Below are 16727 nucleotides of genomic sequence, written 5' to 3' on the forward strand. Positions count from 1 at the left end.
TGGGCATACTTAATAAATCTGTAAAATAATAACCACAACAAAATCAACAAATGACCATATAACTTGGGCATTCAAATAGTGTGCAGAAGACAACAAACAGTGCAAATATGAAAATTAATCATAATAAATAAATATCAAGAACATGAGGTGAAGAGTTCTTGAAAGTGAGTCCATAGCTTTGTGGGAACATTTCAATGATGGGGTAAGTGAGGTTGCCCCATCTGTGATAGACTGATTTGGCAAATTAATCCTCCCTGAATCTGTAGCTAAATGGGTAAATCGAGCTATCATTGTGACATGCACCAAGTGCAAGTGATAAAATATTAAAATATCATTGTGTTCTTTCCTTATTCAGCTCAGTGTATTTGCATGTACATCCGCAAACAAAGGAAACACTTCACTCAAGTTAAACCACAAGAAAATACTTTATTGGAACTAGCACAAATGTAATACAGAAAAAAAAATGTCTACAGTAGAAGTTCAAAAATCAAAATACTCATCATCTGCTAAATGAGCTGATCTGCAGAATCTCTCTCTCTTCCCCCCACACTCTCTCACTCTACATAGTATATTCCTAGCACTAGCCACCAGCCAAGACTTAGCCTCAGACAAAACTCTCCTCCCCATCCACCCCCCTTGCACGAAGAAAGTGACCTTTTTATACCCTGCAAAAGCCCTCACCCGGTACTTCCCCATGCATTTGGTACCTGCACCTGCACAACGACCTCACCTTCCCCAGAAAAACATGTTTTGTTTTACTATTTTCCACTAGCTGTACTCCCTTAACTTTCTCAAAACATTGCTGTGGACTTCTTCTCTTATACTTTCCAAAACAATCCTGTTCCAAACTAACACCATCTTGTCATAAAACCTTCCATTTTATTTTAGTACTGTATATACCAAGGAGGAATCACGTTTAACTTTTTCCTTACACCAAGATACAGTGAAACGCTTCTGTATATCTGCCAACTATACAGATCATTTCATCACATCAGTACGCTGAGGTGGTATAAGGGAACACAATAACAGAATGAGAATATAGTGTTACAACCCTGAAGTCACACTACATGCATGGAATTCCAAGCCTCGCTTGACCCCGTAGCACAATGAGTAGAGCAGTGGCTTTACGGCACCAGAGATCTCGGTTCAATCCTACCCTCGGGTAAAATACATTGTCTCTGTGTCTTGTGCTCCAGGATCCTCCCACATCCCAAAGATTTGCTGGTTGGTAAACTGGCCGCTGTAAATGACCCCTAGTTAGATTAATTAAACCCGTGGAGAGGCAACATGCAGTTCCCGCAAGCGCCATGCAGGACCGTTGGGCACCTTGACTGGGAGGGAAGAGTGTTTAAATTTAATTTAGGCCGTGTTAGTCATTGTGTTTGTTGTAATATTGCAGAATGTGATTTGTAATACTAGTATTCTTTTAAAGTTTAGTTGATGAATGTTGAAGAAGTTAAAAAGGGATTTATAAGATTAGTGTAAATGACTGGTTAATGATCAGGACACACCCAATCGGCCGAATAGCCGGTTTCCGCGTTGACTTTATGACTGAAGTTTCTGAAAACTGGAACAACCAGAAAACCTCATGCGGGATGTCGAGAACTCTTCTTTCAAAGACTACTGGAAACTTTCACCTCCCGTTGAAAGCGCTTTAGTGCTATGACTGGGCGTCGGATCCAGGCGACAGCAACACCTCCGGCTGTGTGGCAGCCGGAGCGATAACCTGAATGCTGCGCTCCAGCTTCTCGACCACACATCCGGGGAGCAGGTGAGATCCGCGGCTCGCACCTGCTAGACTGCTTCGTGCGCTCATGATTTCGACACAGCGACAGGCTGGCACTGGACTGTGTCCGAGGGCAGAAGTTCGGGCTGGTAAGGCGAGGAGACGTCTTCCGCGTCACAAAGGTGCAGAATCGGACTCGTGCACAGTGCAATGAGGCGGGCGACTCCAGCGCTGTCAGAACCCAGGAAATTATTATATGAAATGAAGTTAGCAGGGAGGGGGCTGCCAGTGTTAGAAAAATGATACTTCACTAGAGTTTAACAGTGCTGCGCTTTGCAAGGCAGCAAGGTAGGTGGAATTATATTGTGCTGAGTTCCAGTGTAATCAAATGGTGTTTAAACATTAAACACCCTGCGGCAGGACATTCAACTTCGCTCTTTTCATGTGATTATAGGTTTTGCTACGACTAAAGGCTGTATCTTCACCCTCCCGACCAGGAGCTGCCTGAGGGAGGGCCACCCAGCATGAAGGAGAAGAACGGTGCGTACAGAACCTTTTATTTGTGCTTCTGACTGTGTGGCTGCTCGGTTATGTACGCAAGGCGTTTCACACCATGCAGGCAGTGGGCAAGGTGAGGCTGGACGGAGACTATAGAATAGGGAGGAGAGAAAGGGACATTTTTCCAACAAAGGCTCTATTTTTCCAAAATTACCGCCTGCAGTAGTCGTTTTGCATTCTACAACTATTTTGTGTTTAATTATTAACAAATGTCCCATATAACGTGCATTTCTTGCTTCCCAGCTAGAAAACAAATGTTCTTTCATCTCCATCTACAAACTATTCATCCGGAACATTTACTAACCCTGCACTTAGCTTACACCATCTACGTGACTGTAAAGAGGAACAGAGCACGCTGGACGCTCAGCAGTCCAGGACGACCCGTGGAAAGGGAGATAGGGGTATTGCTCTTGCGAAACCATGCTGAATATTTCGGGCTTTCGCCCCTGGTTTATGTTTTCGATTTCCAACATTTGTAATTATTTGGAAAGTGATAGCAAAGCTGGCCATTCTGCTTTGCAAGTTACGGTTTCAAGTGCGGACTAATTTCAGCCCTCAAACTATCCGACGTCAGGACCCAATAGTAATGGGTCACTGTCTCAGGGTCCTGTCGTGTTTGACCCACGACACGTTTTCCCCGTCCTCTTCATGGTATTGTTACAGATACTAAAGATTAAAGCATTATAAGATTAACTTTGTTATTGAAACATCGAACAATGCAGTGATATGAGTTGCTCATGTCAACGACCAAACTACACATATCAGGTTGAGCCAGTGGCGATGAAGGCAAAAGCCATGTTCGTATTAATTTCAAGAGGTCTGGAATACAAGAGCAGGGATGTGATGCTGAGGCACTGGTGAGGCCTCACCTTGAGTATTATGAACAGTTTTGGGCCCCTCATCCTAGAAAAGATGTGCTGGCATTGGAGAGGGTCCAGAGGAGGTTCACAACAATGATTCCAGGAATGAAAGGGTTATCATAGGAGGAATGTTTGATGGCTCTGGGTCTGTACTTGCTGGAATTCAGAAGGATGAGGGGGGATCTCATTGAAACCTTTCGAATGTAGAAAGGCCTAGACAGAGTAGATATGCAAAGAATGTTCCCCATGGTGGGGGAGTCTAGGACAAGAGAGCACAGCCTCAGGATAGAGGGGTGTCCATTTAAAACAGAGGTGCGGAGAAATTTCTTTTGCCAGAGGGTGGTGAATTTGTGGAATTTGTTGCCACATGCAGCTGTGGAGGCCAGGTCATTGGGTGTATTTAAGGCAGAGATTGATAGGTTCTTGATTGGACATGGCATCAAAGGTTATGGGGAAAAGGCCAGGAACATAGGAAGAGAAGAAAAAAAAGTATCAGCCATGATTGAATGGCAGAGCAGACTCGATGGGCCAGCTGGCCTAATTCTGCTCCTATGTCTCATGGTCTCAAGGTCTAACACAGTCTGAGGTCACTTACAGCGCCAACGTAACTTACTAACCCAAACCTGTACACCTTTGTAATGTTGGAGGAAACACACACAATCACAGGGAGGATATGCAAACTCCTTACAGACAGTGGCGGGAATTGAACTCGTATTATGGGCGCTGTAAAGCATTGCACTAACCGCCTCACTATTGTGACCATCTCTCCCACCCACACTTACAGTAGTTTTTTCTAAAGTTTTATTAACTTGGTCTGAAAAATGTGATTAATTATGCAATTTAGCTATTTGGTTTGAAATAGTTGTGTTTAGGGTTTGGTTTAGTGTGAGAACTCTATGAATGAAAGCCTGCACATATTGGGCATTAACAGGAACAATATCAGGAATACAAAAATGCGTATTTTTAAAAAAACGCTGTTGAGCAAAGATGGGTATTGGAGCAACAGTGAAGGTGATTATTCACACAGGGGGATTCGTCTCTGCTCCCTCAGCTTCACTATCATTGTTTGTTCTCCAATCCTCTCCATCATTCACCATGGGAGAGTGAGTAACATGGGTAGCACAATGCTTCACAGCGTCCGCTGTAAGATCTGGGTTCAATTCTGTAAGTTTGTACATCCTCCCCATGACCATCTGGGTTTCCTCTGAGTGCTCGGGTTTCCTCCCACGCTCCAAAGATGTATGCTTATAATTAGTGAATTGTTGGTGCCAGAAGCATGGTGACACTTGTGCGCTGCCCATCACTGTCCTTGCTGATTTAATTTGTTTTGACGCCAAACAATGCATTTCGCTGTTTAAAGTTCCAAGTAAATTTATTGTCAAAGTACTTATATGTCACCATAAACTATCTTGAGATTCATTTTCTTGCAGGCATTGACAGGAAAGTAAAGAAATACAGCAGGATTTATGAAAACTACATATAAACAAAGGCTGACAAACCAATGTGCAAAAGACAAATTTTGGAAATAAAATATGTAAATAAATAATACTTAGAACATGAGATGAAACTCACCTTAATCGTTCTCCCATCAATTGCCCCCACCCAGGCTTTCCCACAGACTCTTCTTGGGGGAGCTGCAGTTATACATTTAGTGCCCCTTAGCCAGAGTCAACCATTGCGTTGGGAGTAAGATGACAGGGGTTGTGACCCAAGGCAATGGCCAGCTGAGACCAGTAGCACTTGCAAGAATGAATCCAGCTCACATTTGAAACCCATCAGGAAGGCGTTTGGAGTCCACGTTGAGCTGTAACCCATAGTTTAGGGACTGAGGTGGACAAGATCAAGTCAAGTTGAGTCAAGATTATTGCCAGGTGCACAGGTGTGGTGAGGTACAGGTATAATGAAAATCTTGCTTGCAGTTGCATCACAGACAGGTAGAGTCAGACAATGGACAGAATATAAATTACAGGGTATACAGAAGTTATGCAAAGCAGTGAAAAATGTGTGCAAAACAGGAGATTAGTGCAAAAAGAGGCCATGATAGTGCAAGAGATGGTCTGTAGTGTCTGTTGGTGAGCTAGGATTAGGGGTTCTGCAGGTCAGTTCAAGAACCCAATGCTTGTAGGAAAAAAAAGACCATTCCTGAATATTATGGGACTTCAGGCTTCTGTATCTCTTGCCCATGAGTAGCAACAAGAAGAGGGCATGACCCAAAGGTGAGTTAGAATTAGGATTAGGTGGGGATCCCTGCTGATGGATGCCACCTTCTTGAAGCAGCAGCTCATGTAGATGCTGCCAATGGCGGGGAGATCCATGTCCAATATTCTCTCCAGCCTCTTGCAATTTTGTGCTTTCAATTTGCCATACTGAGCCACATTGCAGCAAATCAGAATTCTTTCAACAGTGCAGCATAGATTTGTTTGAATGTTCTTGCCCAGTGAAGCAGTTTCAAATGACTGGAAGGTTTGCTTCTGCTATTTTGTAAATATATACAGTATGTTCTCTTGGATCAAAAAGTTTCAAAGTTTTGCAACCACCTGAGTAAAGAAAATTCTCCTCAGTTCAGCCCTACGTGGCCACCATTTGTGACTCATCTGCAGTTTTCACCAAGTAGTTAACTCTCTTTGTAGATGAAAAGCATGGAGAATGCATCGTAGAATCACTTTGATGCTTCATTCAATTCCTGTGAGGTTCCGAATAGGTTCACTATAACTGTTCTGCATGTTTGCATGAGTCATAATGAAATCCAATCCCTTCCTTAAAAGAAGCAGAATTAAGGTGAGTTTTCACCATATGGTTTACATGTGTATTCCTCTAAAATCAGTGAAGATGCATTTCGAATCTCAGAATAGCGTCAGCATTTAGTTTGCAGAATCAATACACAGATGGTACTAAGCTATGGGCTGACAAACTATATTTGATGTTCATTTTCATGAGTTTATAGAAACCATAAGAAATAACAAAAGTGTAAAAATTAAAATTTGCTCATTTTCCTCAACATTAATTAAAACAGTGAAAGCATTTTCTCACTGAACCAAAAATAAAAACTGATTCATTCAAATCTTACTTTTTTAAAAAAAAAAAAATTGTTTCCTTTTTTCCCCCCTTTTCTTCTCACCGGAGTGAACATCCTGGGATTTTCTCACTTTATATTCTGTGTGCCAACTTCTTATCCACTCACATGACTATGTGCAGTAAAGGACTCTCTCTCTGTGGATTAAAGCCTTTCATTTAAAAATATATAAACTAACAGAGGATCATTCATTTCACTAACATATAAAAATCTTTTAAATTAGGAAGGAATTCAAAAGAGTAGACAGAGAAGCTGATTCCACTTTGAATCCAAAACCATACACTGTAAGAATACAATACATGAAGCAAAATAGCAAGGTGTCCAGACAACAATAGTGGCACTTGTTTCTATAAGGAGAGCTGAGGCGAATAGGACACCATGTAGACTTGGGAGGCAAAGTGATTATTTCTGTGCTGTGATCATTACATCTTCCCATTAAATGCCTAGGGGATGGTGTTTACTGGACAATCCTAAAAGGAAGTCTTTCATCCTGTCGGAGAAATCCTACTTTCACTTTACTGTCCTGGAGAAGGGTCTTGGCCCAAAACGTTGACTGTTGATTCCCCTCCATAGATGCAGTCTGATTTGCTGAGCTCCTCCAGCATCTTGTATGTGTTTCTCGCCTTACTGGCATGTTCTCTGTCCATGTTGTTCTACTGAGCATTGTGGCATACTGTATTGGTGCCAGAATGTGTGGGGACTCTTATGGGCCACCCCTTGCACACCCTCGGAGGTGTTAGTTGTTAACACAAGTGACTCATTTCACTTTGAGTTTTGAAGTCCATGTGATAAATAAATTTGAATCTTGAGTATTGAATCATAGCCTCTCCTAATATCTACTTACCTTTCTGACGTCCACTCCCAGTGCCAGAGGGTCCCGTGCTCCCTGTAAATGAAAATGGCACCTGTATGTTAATGAACCACACTGATTTTCGCTGCTGTGTGATGAAAGGCCATTGTCCTAACACATTAACTTCATTTTCCTTTCCACAGATGCAGACTGCCTTGTTGAGCATTTCCTGCACTTTCATTTAATTTCAGATTTCCAATGTTTTGCTTTTGGAAATAATACTTTCCTCTTTAGTTGGTACGTTAATTGGCTACAGTGAATTACCCCTTTCATGTCTGTAAATGACAAGAAGAATTAAAGAGATACTAGAAGTCAAGTGCGAGAGAGGATAAGTTGCAAAGTAGAGGGAAATGAGGAGAGGGAGATTGGGATGAATGAGAACTTGTGTGAACTCAATGGACCAGATCACCTTCTGTGTCATTGTAAGGTTCGTGTGCGATATGAATGGGAATCCAGGCTCTGTACGGGTTGGGGATTTCAGAATAAGAATCAGAATCAGGTTTATAATCACTGATATGTGTCATGAAATTTGTTGTTTTGTGGCAGCAGTACAGTGCAATACATAAAAATACAATAAGTTATAATATAAATAAACTAGTGTAAAAAGAGAAAAAAATAGTGATGTAGTGTTGATAGATTCATGAACTGTTTAGATGGCAGAGGAGAAGAAGCTGTTTGGAAATTTTTGAGTATGTGTCTTCAGGCACACTGATGGTACAAATGAGGATAGAGCATGTTCTAGGTGGTGGAGGGTACTTCATGATGGAACTGGAATCAGAATCAGAAATAAGTTTAATATCATCAGTACATGTCATGAAATTTGCTAATTTTGCAGCAGTACAATGCAATACATGACAGAGAAAAAAACTGAATTCAGTAAGTAAATGTATATTAAATAGCTAAACAAGTAGTGCAAAATAATGGAAAATGAAAATTAGTGAGGTAGTGTTCATGGGTTCAATGTCCATTCAGAAATCAGATGGCAGAGGGGAAGAAGCTACTTCTGAATTGTTGAGTGTGAGCCTTCAGGCTTCTGTACCTCCTTCCGATGGTAACAGTGAGAGGGCATATCCTGGGTGATGGGGATCCTTAATAATGGACACCGCTTTTGTGAGGCAATACTCCTTGAAGATAACCTTGATATTTCAGCGGCATGTGCCCATGATGGAGCTGACTAAGTTTACAATTCTCTACAGCTTTCTTCAATCCTGTCAAGTAGCCCCCATCTTCCTTCCCCCCCCCCACCAGACATGATGCATTCATGATGCTCTCTGGCGTATTGTGATGCTGCCTTTAGGCATCACAGAAACTTCCCTCTTCTGACTTTACGATGGAGGCATGGTCTTCGATGAAAGCTGGATCTTGTCACCACCACTGAAGTTCAGCTATTTTGTTCACGTTTGGATAAAAACACTAATGAGGTCTGGGAGATCTCAAATATAGCATTAAGTGCACTGATGATTGGTGAGTACAAGTTGGCCACACTGTCAACCGCACCTTCCATCACAGGTCCTCCAGAAGGACTTTACAGTCGTCACCACTGTCATTGTCATGTATCTGTATTAGCGAGGATGAGTTCAAGTGTTTTTGATCCCTTCAGCTGGCTCTTTCACCTCTGCAATATCCTGTTATGCCATTCAAGTGCTGGCTAACTTTATCAAAGGTACTGATAATTTAAACTACTCTTGGTAATGGACATAGACATTCCCCACCTAGAGTACATGATGCCTTTTCCAGGTGGTATTTAATGTGCAAGGGTACAGTTTCATTATCCGTATACAAGTGGTGTAACTAGCAGGTGTTCTTGATCGTGTGGTACCTGAGCCACTCAAATTGTAATGTTGAGGTCTCCAGGGTCACCTCCCTTCCATCAGGTGGGTCTGTCCTACAAGTGGGTCAAAGATAGAATCAGGATTATTGTCACTGGCATACTGTGTGTTATGAAATATGTTGTTTTGTAGCAGCAGTATAGTGCAAGTTGCTGTAAGTTGCATAATAAATAGGGCAAAAGATGAATTATAAGGTAAATGATGAAAAACAGGATATAAAAGATGTATAATGATGTAAAAAGCCTAATAACAAGTCCCAGAAAGTTTGAAGGCCGTTCTTTCACTTGTTTATGGGACAGCTCTCTAAGTATTTGAAAACTCCACTGGTTTGAGTGAGGAGGACTTTGTGGACTAGACAGGATTGTGACCAACTAGATCAATGATGGGTGGCAAATCGTTATTTTCTTTTCTTATTTTTGACTTTGGTGTGGCTTTCAATGATATCTAAGTGAGTGGCATGTTAGGCTAGTTTACTGGGCAATTAAGCTTCACTCATATCGAGATAAAAGACATTAGCAAACTAAATAATTCTCATAACAATACAGTGACTGCGTTTTAACCATAATTTGTATCAGTTTTAAGCCGCAGTGCTTTATTTAAAACCCCTATCTGCCTAGTGAGATAGAGTAGGTACCTGGAGGAGGAGAGAAGAAAAAGCCAGTTAATCATGAAACAGAATTCATGTTTAAAGTCCATTTCAGCAACAAAATCTAACCTGGAATAATCCTTGTCCCCTCAGAGGTCCAACCTTTCAGATGCGATCAGTACTTTATAAAAAAGAAAGAATATTTAACTTGCTAAAAACTTCCATGGGCACTTCACAGGATTAAACAAGTAAAACATAGAAAATCTACAGCACAATACCAGCCCTTCGGCCCACAATGCTGTGCCAAAGTTTTACTTACATTAGAAATTACTTTGGGTTACCGATAGTGCTCTATTTTTCTTATCCCCATGTACATATGCAGGAGTCTCTTAAAAGACCCTATCGTATCCGCCGTCACCAGCAGCCCATTGCTTGCAGTCGCCACTCTCTACGTAAAAAAAACTTACCCCTGACATCTCCTCTGTACCTACATCCAAGCACCTTAAAACTGCGTCCTCTCATGTTAGCCATAAATCGAGGTACTTTCTCCACCTGCACACAATCAAATCTGTCACTAATCTTAAACAGTTCTATGTTATCATTCTGATGTTTTATCCAGATTAAAATGCACAACCTGTCCTCACTTTCCTGTAAGTTTCATCCTCTCAGTGATGGTCTAGATAGAATAGTACAGCACAGTACAGGCCCTTCGGCCCACAATGTTGTGCCGACCCACAAACCCTGCCTCCCATATAAGCCCCCACCTTAAATTCCTCCATATACCTGTCTAGTAGTCCCTTAAACTTCACTAGTGTATCTGCCTCCACCAGTGACTCAGGCAGTGCATTCCACGCACCAACCACTCTCTGAGTAAAAAAACCTTCCTCTAATATCCCGCTTGAACTTCCCACCCCTTACCTTAAAGCCATGTCCTCTTGTATTGAACAGTGGTGCCCTGGGGAAGAGGCGCTGGCTATCCACTCTATCTATTCCTCATATTATCTTGTACACCTCTATCATGTCTCCTCTCATCCTCCTTCTCTCCAAAGAGTAAAGCCCTAGCTCCCTTGATCTCTGATCATAATGCATACTTTCTAAACCAGGCAGCATCCTGGTAAATCTCCTCTGTACCCTTTCCAATGCTTCCACATCCTTCCTGTAGTGAGGTGACCAGAACTGGACACAATACTCCAAGTGTGGCCTAACCGGAGTTTTATAGAGCTGCATCATTACATCGCGACTCTTAAACTCTATCCCTCGACTTATGAAAGCTAACACCCCGTAAGCTTTCTTAACTACCCTATCCACCTGTGAGGCAACTTTCAGGGATCTGTGGACATGTTCCCCGAGATCCCTCTGCTCCTCCACACTACCAAGTATCCTGCCATTTACTTTGTACTCTGCCTTGGAGTTTGTCCTTCCAAAGTGTACCACCTCACACTTCTCCTGGTTGAACTCCATCTGCCACTTCTCAGCCCACTTCTGCATCCTATCAATGTCTCTCTGCAACCTTTGACAATCCTCTACACTATCTACAACACCACCAACCTTTGTGTCATCTGCAAACTTGCCAACCCACCCTTCTACCCCACATCCAGGTCGTTAATAAAAATCACGAAAAGTAGAGGTCCCAGAACAGATCCTTGTGGGACACCACCATAATCCTCCAATCTGAATGTACTCCCTCCACCACCACTCTCTGCCTTCTTCAGGCAAGCCAATTCTGAATCCACCTGGCCAAACTTCCCTGGATCCCATACCTACTAACTTTCTGAATAAGCCTACCGTGTGGAACCTTGTCAAATGCCTTACTAAAATCCATATAGATCACATCCACTGCACTACCCTCATCTATATGCCTGGTCACCTCCTCAAAGAACTCTATCAGGCTTGTTAGATACGATCTGCCCTTCACAAAGCCATGCTGACTGTCCCTGATCAGACCATGATTCTCTAAATGCCTATTGATCCTATCTCTAAGAATCTTTTCCAATAGCTTTCCCACCACAGACGTAAGGCTCACTAGTCTACAATTACCCGGACTATCCCTACTACCTTTTTTGAACAAGGGAACAACATTTGCCTCCCTCCAATCCTTCAGTACCATTCCCGTGGACAACGAGGACATAAAGATCCTAGCTAGAGGCTCAGCAATCTCTTCTCGCCTCGTGGAGCAGCCTGGGGAATATTCTGTCAGGCCCCGGGGACTTATCTGTCCTAATGTATTTTAACAACTCCAACACCTCCTCGCCCTTAATATCAACATGCTCCAGAACATCAACCTCACTCATATTGTCCTCACCATCATCAAGTTCCCTCTCATTGGTGAATACTGAAGAGAAGTATTCATTGAGGACCTCGCTCACTTCCACAGCCTCCAGGCACATCTTCCCACCTTTATCTCTAATCGATCCTACCTTCACTCCTGTCATCCTTTTTTTCTTCACATAATTGAAGAATGCCTTGGGGTTTTCCTTTACCCTACTCGCCAAGGCCTTCTCATGCCCCCTTCTTGCTCTTCTCAGCCCCTTCTTAAGCTCCTTTCTTGCTTCCCTATATTCCTCAATAGACCCATCTGATCCTTGCTTCCTAAACCTCATGTATGCTGCCTTCTTCCTCCTGACTAGATTTTCCACCTCACTTGTCACCCATGGTTCCTTCACCCTACCATTCTTTATCTTCCTCACCGGGACAAATTTATCCCTTACATCCCGCAAGAGATCTCTAAACATCGACCACATGTCCATAGTACATTTCCCTGCAAAAACATCATCCCAATTCACACCAGCAAGTTCTAGCCTTATAGCCTCATAATTTGCCTTTCCCCAATTAAAAAATTTCCTGTCCTCTTTGATTCTATCCTTTTCCATGATAATTATAAAGGCCAGGGAGCGGTGGTCGCTGTCCCCCAGATGCTCACCCACTGAGAGATCTGTGACCTGACCTGGTTCATTACCTAGTACTAGATCTAGTATGGCATTCCCCCGGTCGGCCTGTCCACATACTGTGACAGGAATCCATCCTGGACACACTTAACAAATTCTGCCCCATCTGAACCCTTGGAACTAATCAGGTGCCAATCAATATTAGGGAAGTTAAAGTCACCCATGATAACAACCCTGTTATTTTTGCACCTTTCCAAAATCTGCCTTCCAATCTGTTCCCCTGTATCTCTGCTCTACTACCAGGGGGCCTATAGAATACCCCCAGTAGAGTAACTGCTCCCTTCTGGTTCCTGACTTCCACCCATACTGACTCAAAAGAGGATCCTGCTACATTACCCACCCTTTCTGTAGCTGTAATAGTATCCCTGACCAGTAATGCCACCCCTCCTCCCCTTTTTCTGCCCTCTCTATCCCTTTTAAAGCACTGAAATCCAGGAATATTGAGAATCTATTCCTGCCCTGGTGCCAGCCAAGTCTCTGTAATAGCCACTACATCATAATTCCATGTATGTATGATGCTTCTTGCACTGAGGTACATACATTTCAGCCCTTCTACCTTACTGTCTTTACAACGTTTATTCTGCTTCTCTTTCCTCAAAGCCTCTCTATATGTTAGATCTGGCTTTACTCCATGCACTTCTTTCACTGCTCTATCGCTCTGGGTCCCATCCCCCTTGCAAATTAGTTTAAACCCTCCCAAACCATGCTAGCAAACCTACCTGCAAGGATATTTCTCCCCTCGAGTTCAGGTGCAACCCATCCAATCTGTACAGGTCCCACCTTCCCCAGAAGAGATCCCAATGATCTAAAAATCTAAAACCCTGCTCCCTGCACCAACTCCTCAGTAAGAAGACACCAAGCCACAAAAGGAGAGAGGGATGTCAGGGAAAAGATGGTGCAGAAGGTCCTCAAGCTATCGACAACGTTCACGGTCTACTGAGCAGCAACGGCCCCACATCCCTTTTGTGTTTCTCCACAGAGTTCAAAGTAAATATATTATCAAAGTACATATATGTCACCATATTCAGTCCAGAGATTTATTTTATTGCAGGCATTCACAAAAATACAAAGAGGCATAATACAATCAATAAAAGACCGTATATAACAAGACGGACAAAAAACTAATGTGCAAACGATAACAAACTGTGCAAATAAAAAAAATGAAAATAATAACAAATAAACAATAAATGTTTAGAACATGAAGTGAGGAGTCCTTGAAAGTGAGTCCATAAGTTGTGGTGGGAACAGTTCAGTGATGGGGTGAGTGAAGTTATCCCCACTGGTTGAAGAACCTGATGACTGAGGGTTAATAACTGTTCCTGAACCTGGTGGTGTGGGTCCTGAGGCTCCATCTTCTGAATGGCAGCAGAGAGAAGAGAGCATGGCCTGGATGGTGGGGGTCCTTGATGATAGATGCTGCTTTCCTGCAACAGCGCTCCGTGTAGATGTGCTCACTAGTCTACTGGATAGCACTCACCCTTCATCCCTTCAGTGCTTCTTCATGGAGTTCACGGTCTACTGGACAGACTTTGGCCCTTCTGTGCTTCTAAGACTGGTCTCTATCTCGTGGTGCCCTAGGGCTTCGACATCTCCTTGAATGCAGTGTCTTCAAGAATTGGGCTGAGAGAACACTGTGCCAAGCAGGTGTGACATCTAAAGACTTTCCTGTGGCTCCAGGGCCACTTGGTCATTCATAAGTATAGGTACACATAAGTGTGCACGTGTGCTACGCAGCCCACACACTCAACATGACACACACAAATCCTGTGCCCTTATTGCTATTGGCATGGTAGGTGTCAGTTCAGGAAAACACCCTAAATATCTGGCTTATAATTTAACGAGGACAGAGGATCTTTAGTACCCTGTTCGAGGTCAGAAACACAATTCATGTAAAAATCAGGCGAGTTTCAGCCAAACTTTCACTAGAACAGTTATTGCCAAAACTGAGAGAATTTTAGGAATTTTATAAAAACAAAGTTGCTCGCATGAGACACAGTATCTCTCTCACATTTACGGGGAGAAAGTACAAACTCCTTGTAGGCAATGGTGGAAGTCAAACCCCAACTGGTGATGCTGGTGCTATGCTAGCTACTATTGCACTGTTTTACTTCTGAACATATCTGTAAACTCGCACACTCACTTTCTTCCCATAAACCCCAACCCCACACTATCACGTTCTAGACATAACATGAAAGACATCACTCTGCCTCTCGGAATAACCCCACCCATACACTCAACATTCCACTGTAATCCGAACCCTCACACAAAATTACTCTCAGAATATGAGCTTATAATGAATGGAATGAATGCCCAAAATCTACTTTGTCAAACATGCTTTGGGACATTCCAACATCATAAAGGGTTTGAGATTAATTTAAGGGATATTGGGTTCTAGGTAGTTGAGTGAATGAGTTGTAGGATCACCTGTAAAATGAAATAGTACGAGCAGCTGGAGTGGGGGTGGGAGTTTGAAATTGAGGAAAGGGGAGCTAGGACAAGAGATGCTGGAGCAGAGAAAAGTGTGAAAAATCATAGTTGGAGGCTGGAGTTCAGGGTCATCAGCTAGTCCATGAGTCAATACTGAAGATTGAAGCTGACGGTTGATTGGAGGTCTGAAAGTCAAAGCCTGGAGACTGGAGGCCTAGAGGCTTATCCTAGGGTTGGAGAACTATCCTTGTGTGTGGGAGGGAGGAAAGGGACTTTTTTTGTTGCTTGGTATGTTCTGTATTGTTTTGCCAAGCATTGTGGGAATACTATGTTGGCGCTGGAATGTATGGTGACACTTGTGAGCTGTCCCCAGCACATCCTTAGGTTGTGTTTATGTTAGCACAATTGACACATGTCACTGTACGTTTTGATGTACATGCTATAAATATGGATCTGAATCTGGAAGAGGATGCTGGGTAAGTAGGAGTTGGGAAAAAGAGATCTGGGGAGATGGAAAGAGGTGACTGGGGAGAGAGAAGTTGGGGTGGGTGGTGGGGAGGAGGTGATAGGAGAATACAGCCTACTTCTGCTTCTATTTTTTTATGTTCCTGTAACATTACTATCAATCGCTTTGGGGTTTTCTCTTTAATGAATGCTGTCCAATTCATTTACAAAATTAATCCCATTTAAGTGATTCCCCTGTGACTCTTATGAAATTTAAGAAAGTAATTAATATGTCAATCTCATTTACTCTGAGAATTGCAGGTGTAAAATAACGTTGCATTAGTTTGGTTTCCTTTATCAGCCTTTAATCTTTCGAGCGAATTACTACCCATTTCAGTATGATTGCCCATTGTTGCTGCTTTAAGGATCACCCCTTTAGGCAATTGTTCAAGTTTTTTTTTACCTCAGATAAATGTTTAGCATTTATCACCCTGGTTACTTCATAAAGGCGGGGAATGGGCAACTCTTAAGCCGTCGGATATGATTGATGTGACTGACGGCCTACTCAGCCACTTCAGTAAGTGGCTAGGGGACTGGAGATAGAAATAAACCCAGAATGGATAACCAGAGCAGATTTCCGAACCTAAACCAACATTAGTGATCCAGTTGGAATCTTATGGCAAACTGATGAGCTTCATGGTTTATTGTTGTTGGTATTTCTGAAGTGAAATCAATAATACATGAAAATGTAGGAAAAGAAGCAGGAATCCTTTAAAGACATCTTGTGTAGGAATGGATTTTCTTCTGACCTTGGGCAGGAATCACTGGATTTGGAGAAAAGTCAGCAAAGTTGAGGTCGGATGTTAGAGCAACTGTGAGAGCTAAATGATCTATTCTGGTTCTTGCTTTTCATGTTGTCAGGTTCTTAGACTGCTTTTCATTTCTTTTGCAGACATTGAGGACACAGCTGCATTATCACCGTAAGTACAGCCATCATCCAATGAAGTACAGCCAATGATATTTCAGGAGGAATAATGCTCATGGTAGCATGGTTTTGCTGGATAATTTCAAAATTGGAATCTGCTTTAGAAAGAAAGATTAGATCTATTTGTCAAATGTACATCGAATCATATAGTGAAGTGCATCATTTGCATCAATGACCAATACAGTCCAAGTTTGCACTGGGGGCAGCCCACAAGTGTCACCACGCTTCCAGTGCCAGCATTAGCTTTCCCACAATTTACGAACCTATACAATTTTGGAATATGGGAGGGAAGTGGAGCACTCAGAGGAAATCCACAGGGAGAACATACAAACTCCTCACAGACTGTGACCGAAATCCAGTGCCAGAAACCATGTTTCTGCAAGAGATCTGCAGTTAATACGAAAAGACAGTGGTAATGAATTGCAAAAGCTCCTTGAAGAATTC

At 42.5% G+C, this 16727-nt stretch overlaps 1 protein-coding gene across 4 annotated transcripts in view; it reads left to right on the forward strand.

Moving 5' to 3' along the window:
- Positions 1-1297: 1297 nt before the first annotated feature.
- The window catches only part of LOC134340961 (Na(+)/H(+) exchange regulatory cofactor NHE-RF3-like), a 65551-nt gene continuing 50121 nt past the window's right edge, over positions 1298-16727 (forward strand). For 3 of the 4 annotated variants that reach the window (XM_063038588.1, XM_063038590.1, XM_063038591.1), the window contains exons 1-3: positions 1885-2074; positions 2181-2266; positions 16251-16278. In XM_063038588.1, the coding sequence (XP_062894658.1) occupies positions 2251-2266; positions 16251-16278 (44 nt within the window). In that variant the 5' untranslated portion in view covers positions 1885-2074; positions 2181-2250. Of the gene's footprint in view, positions 1772-1884; positions 2075-2180; positions 2267-16250; positions 16279-16727 lie in introns of those variants that run through there. The other variant, XM_063038589.1, reaches the window with a different exon arrangement.

Source organism: Mobula hypostoma, chromosome X2 (assembly GCF_963921235.1).
Source record: "Mobula hypostoma chromosome X2, sMobHyp1.1, whole genome shotgun sequence".
NCBI lineage: Eukaryota > Metazoa > Chordata > Chondrichthyes > Myliobatiformes > Myliobatidae > Mobula > Mobula hypostoma.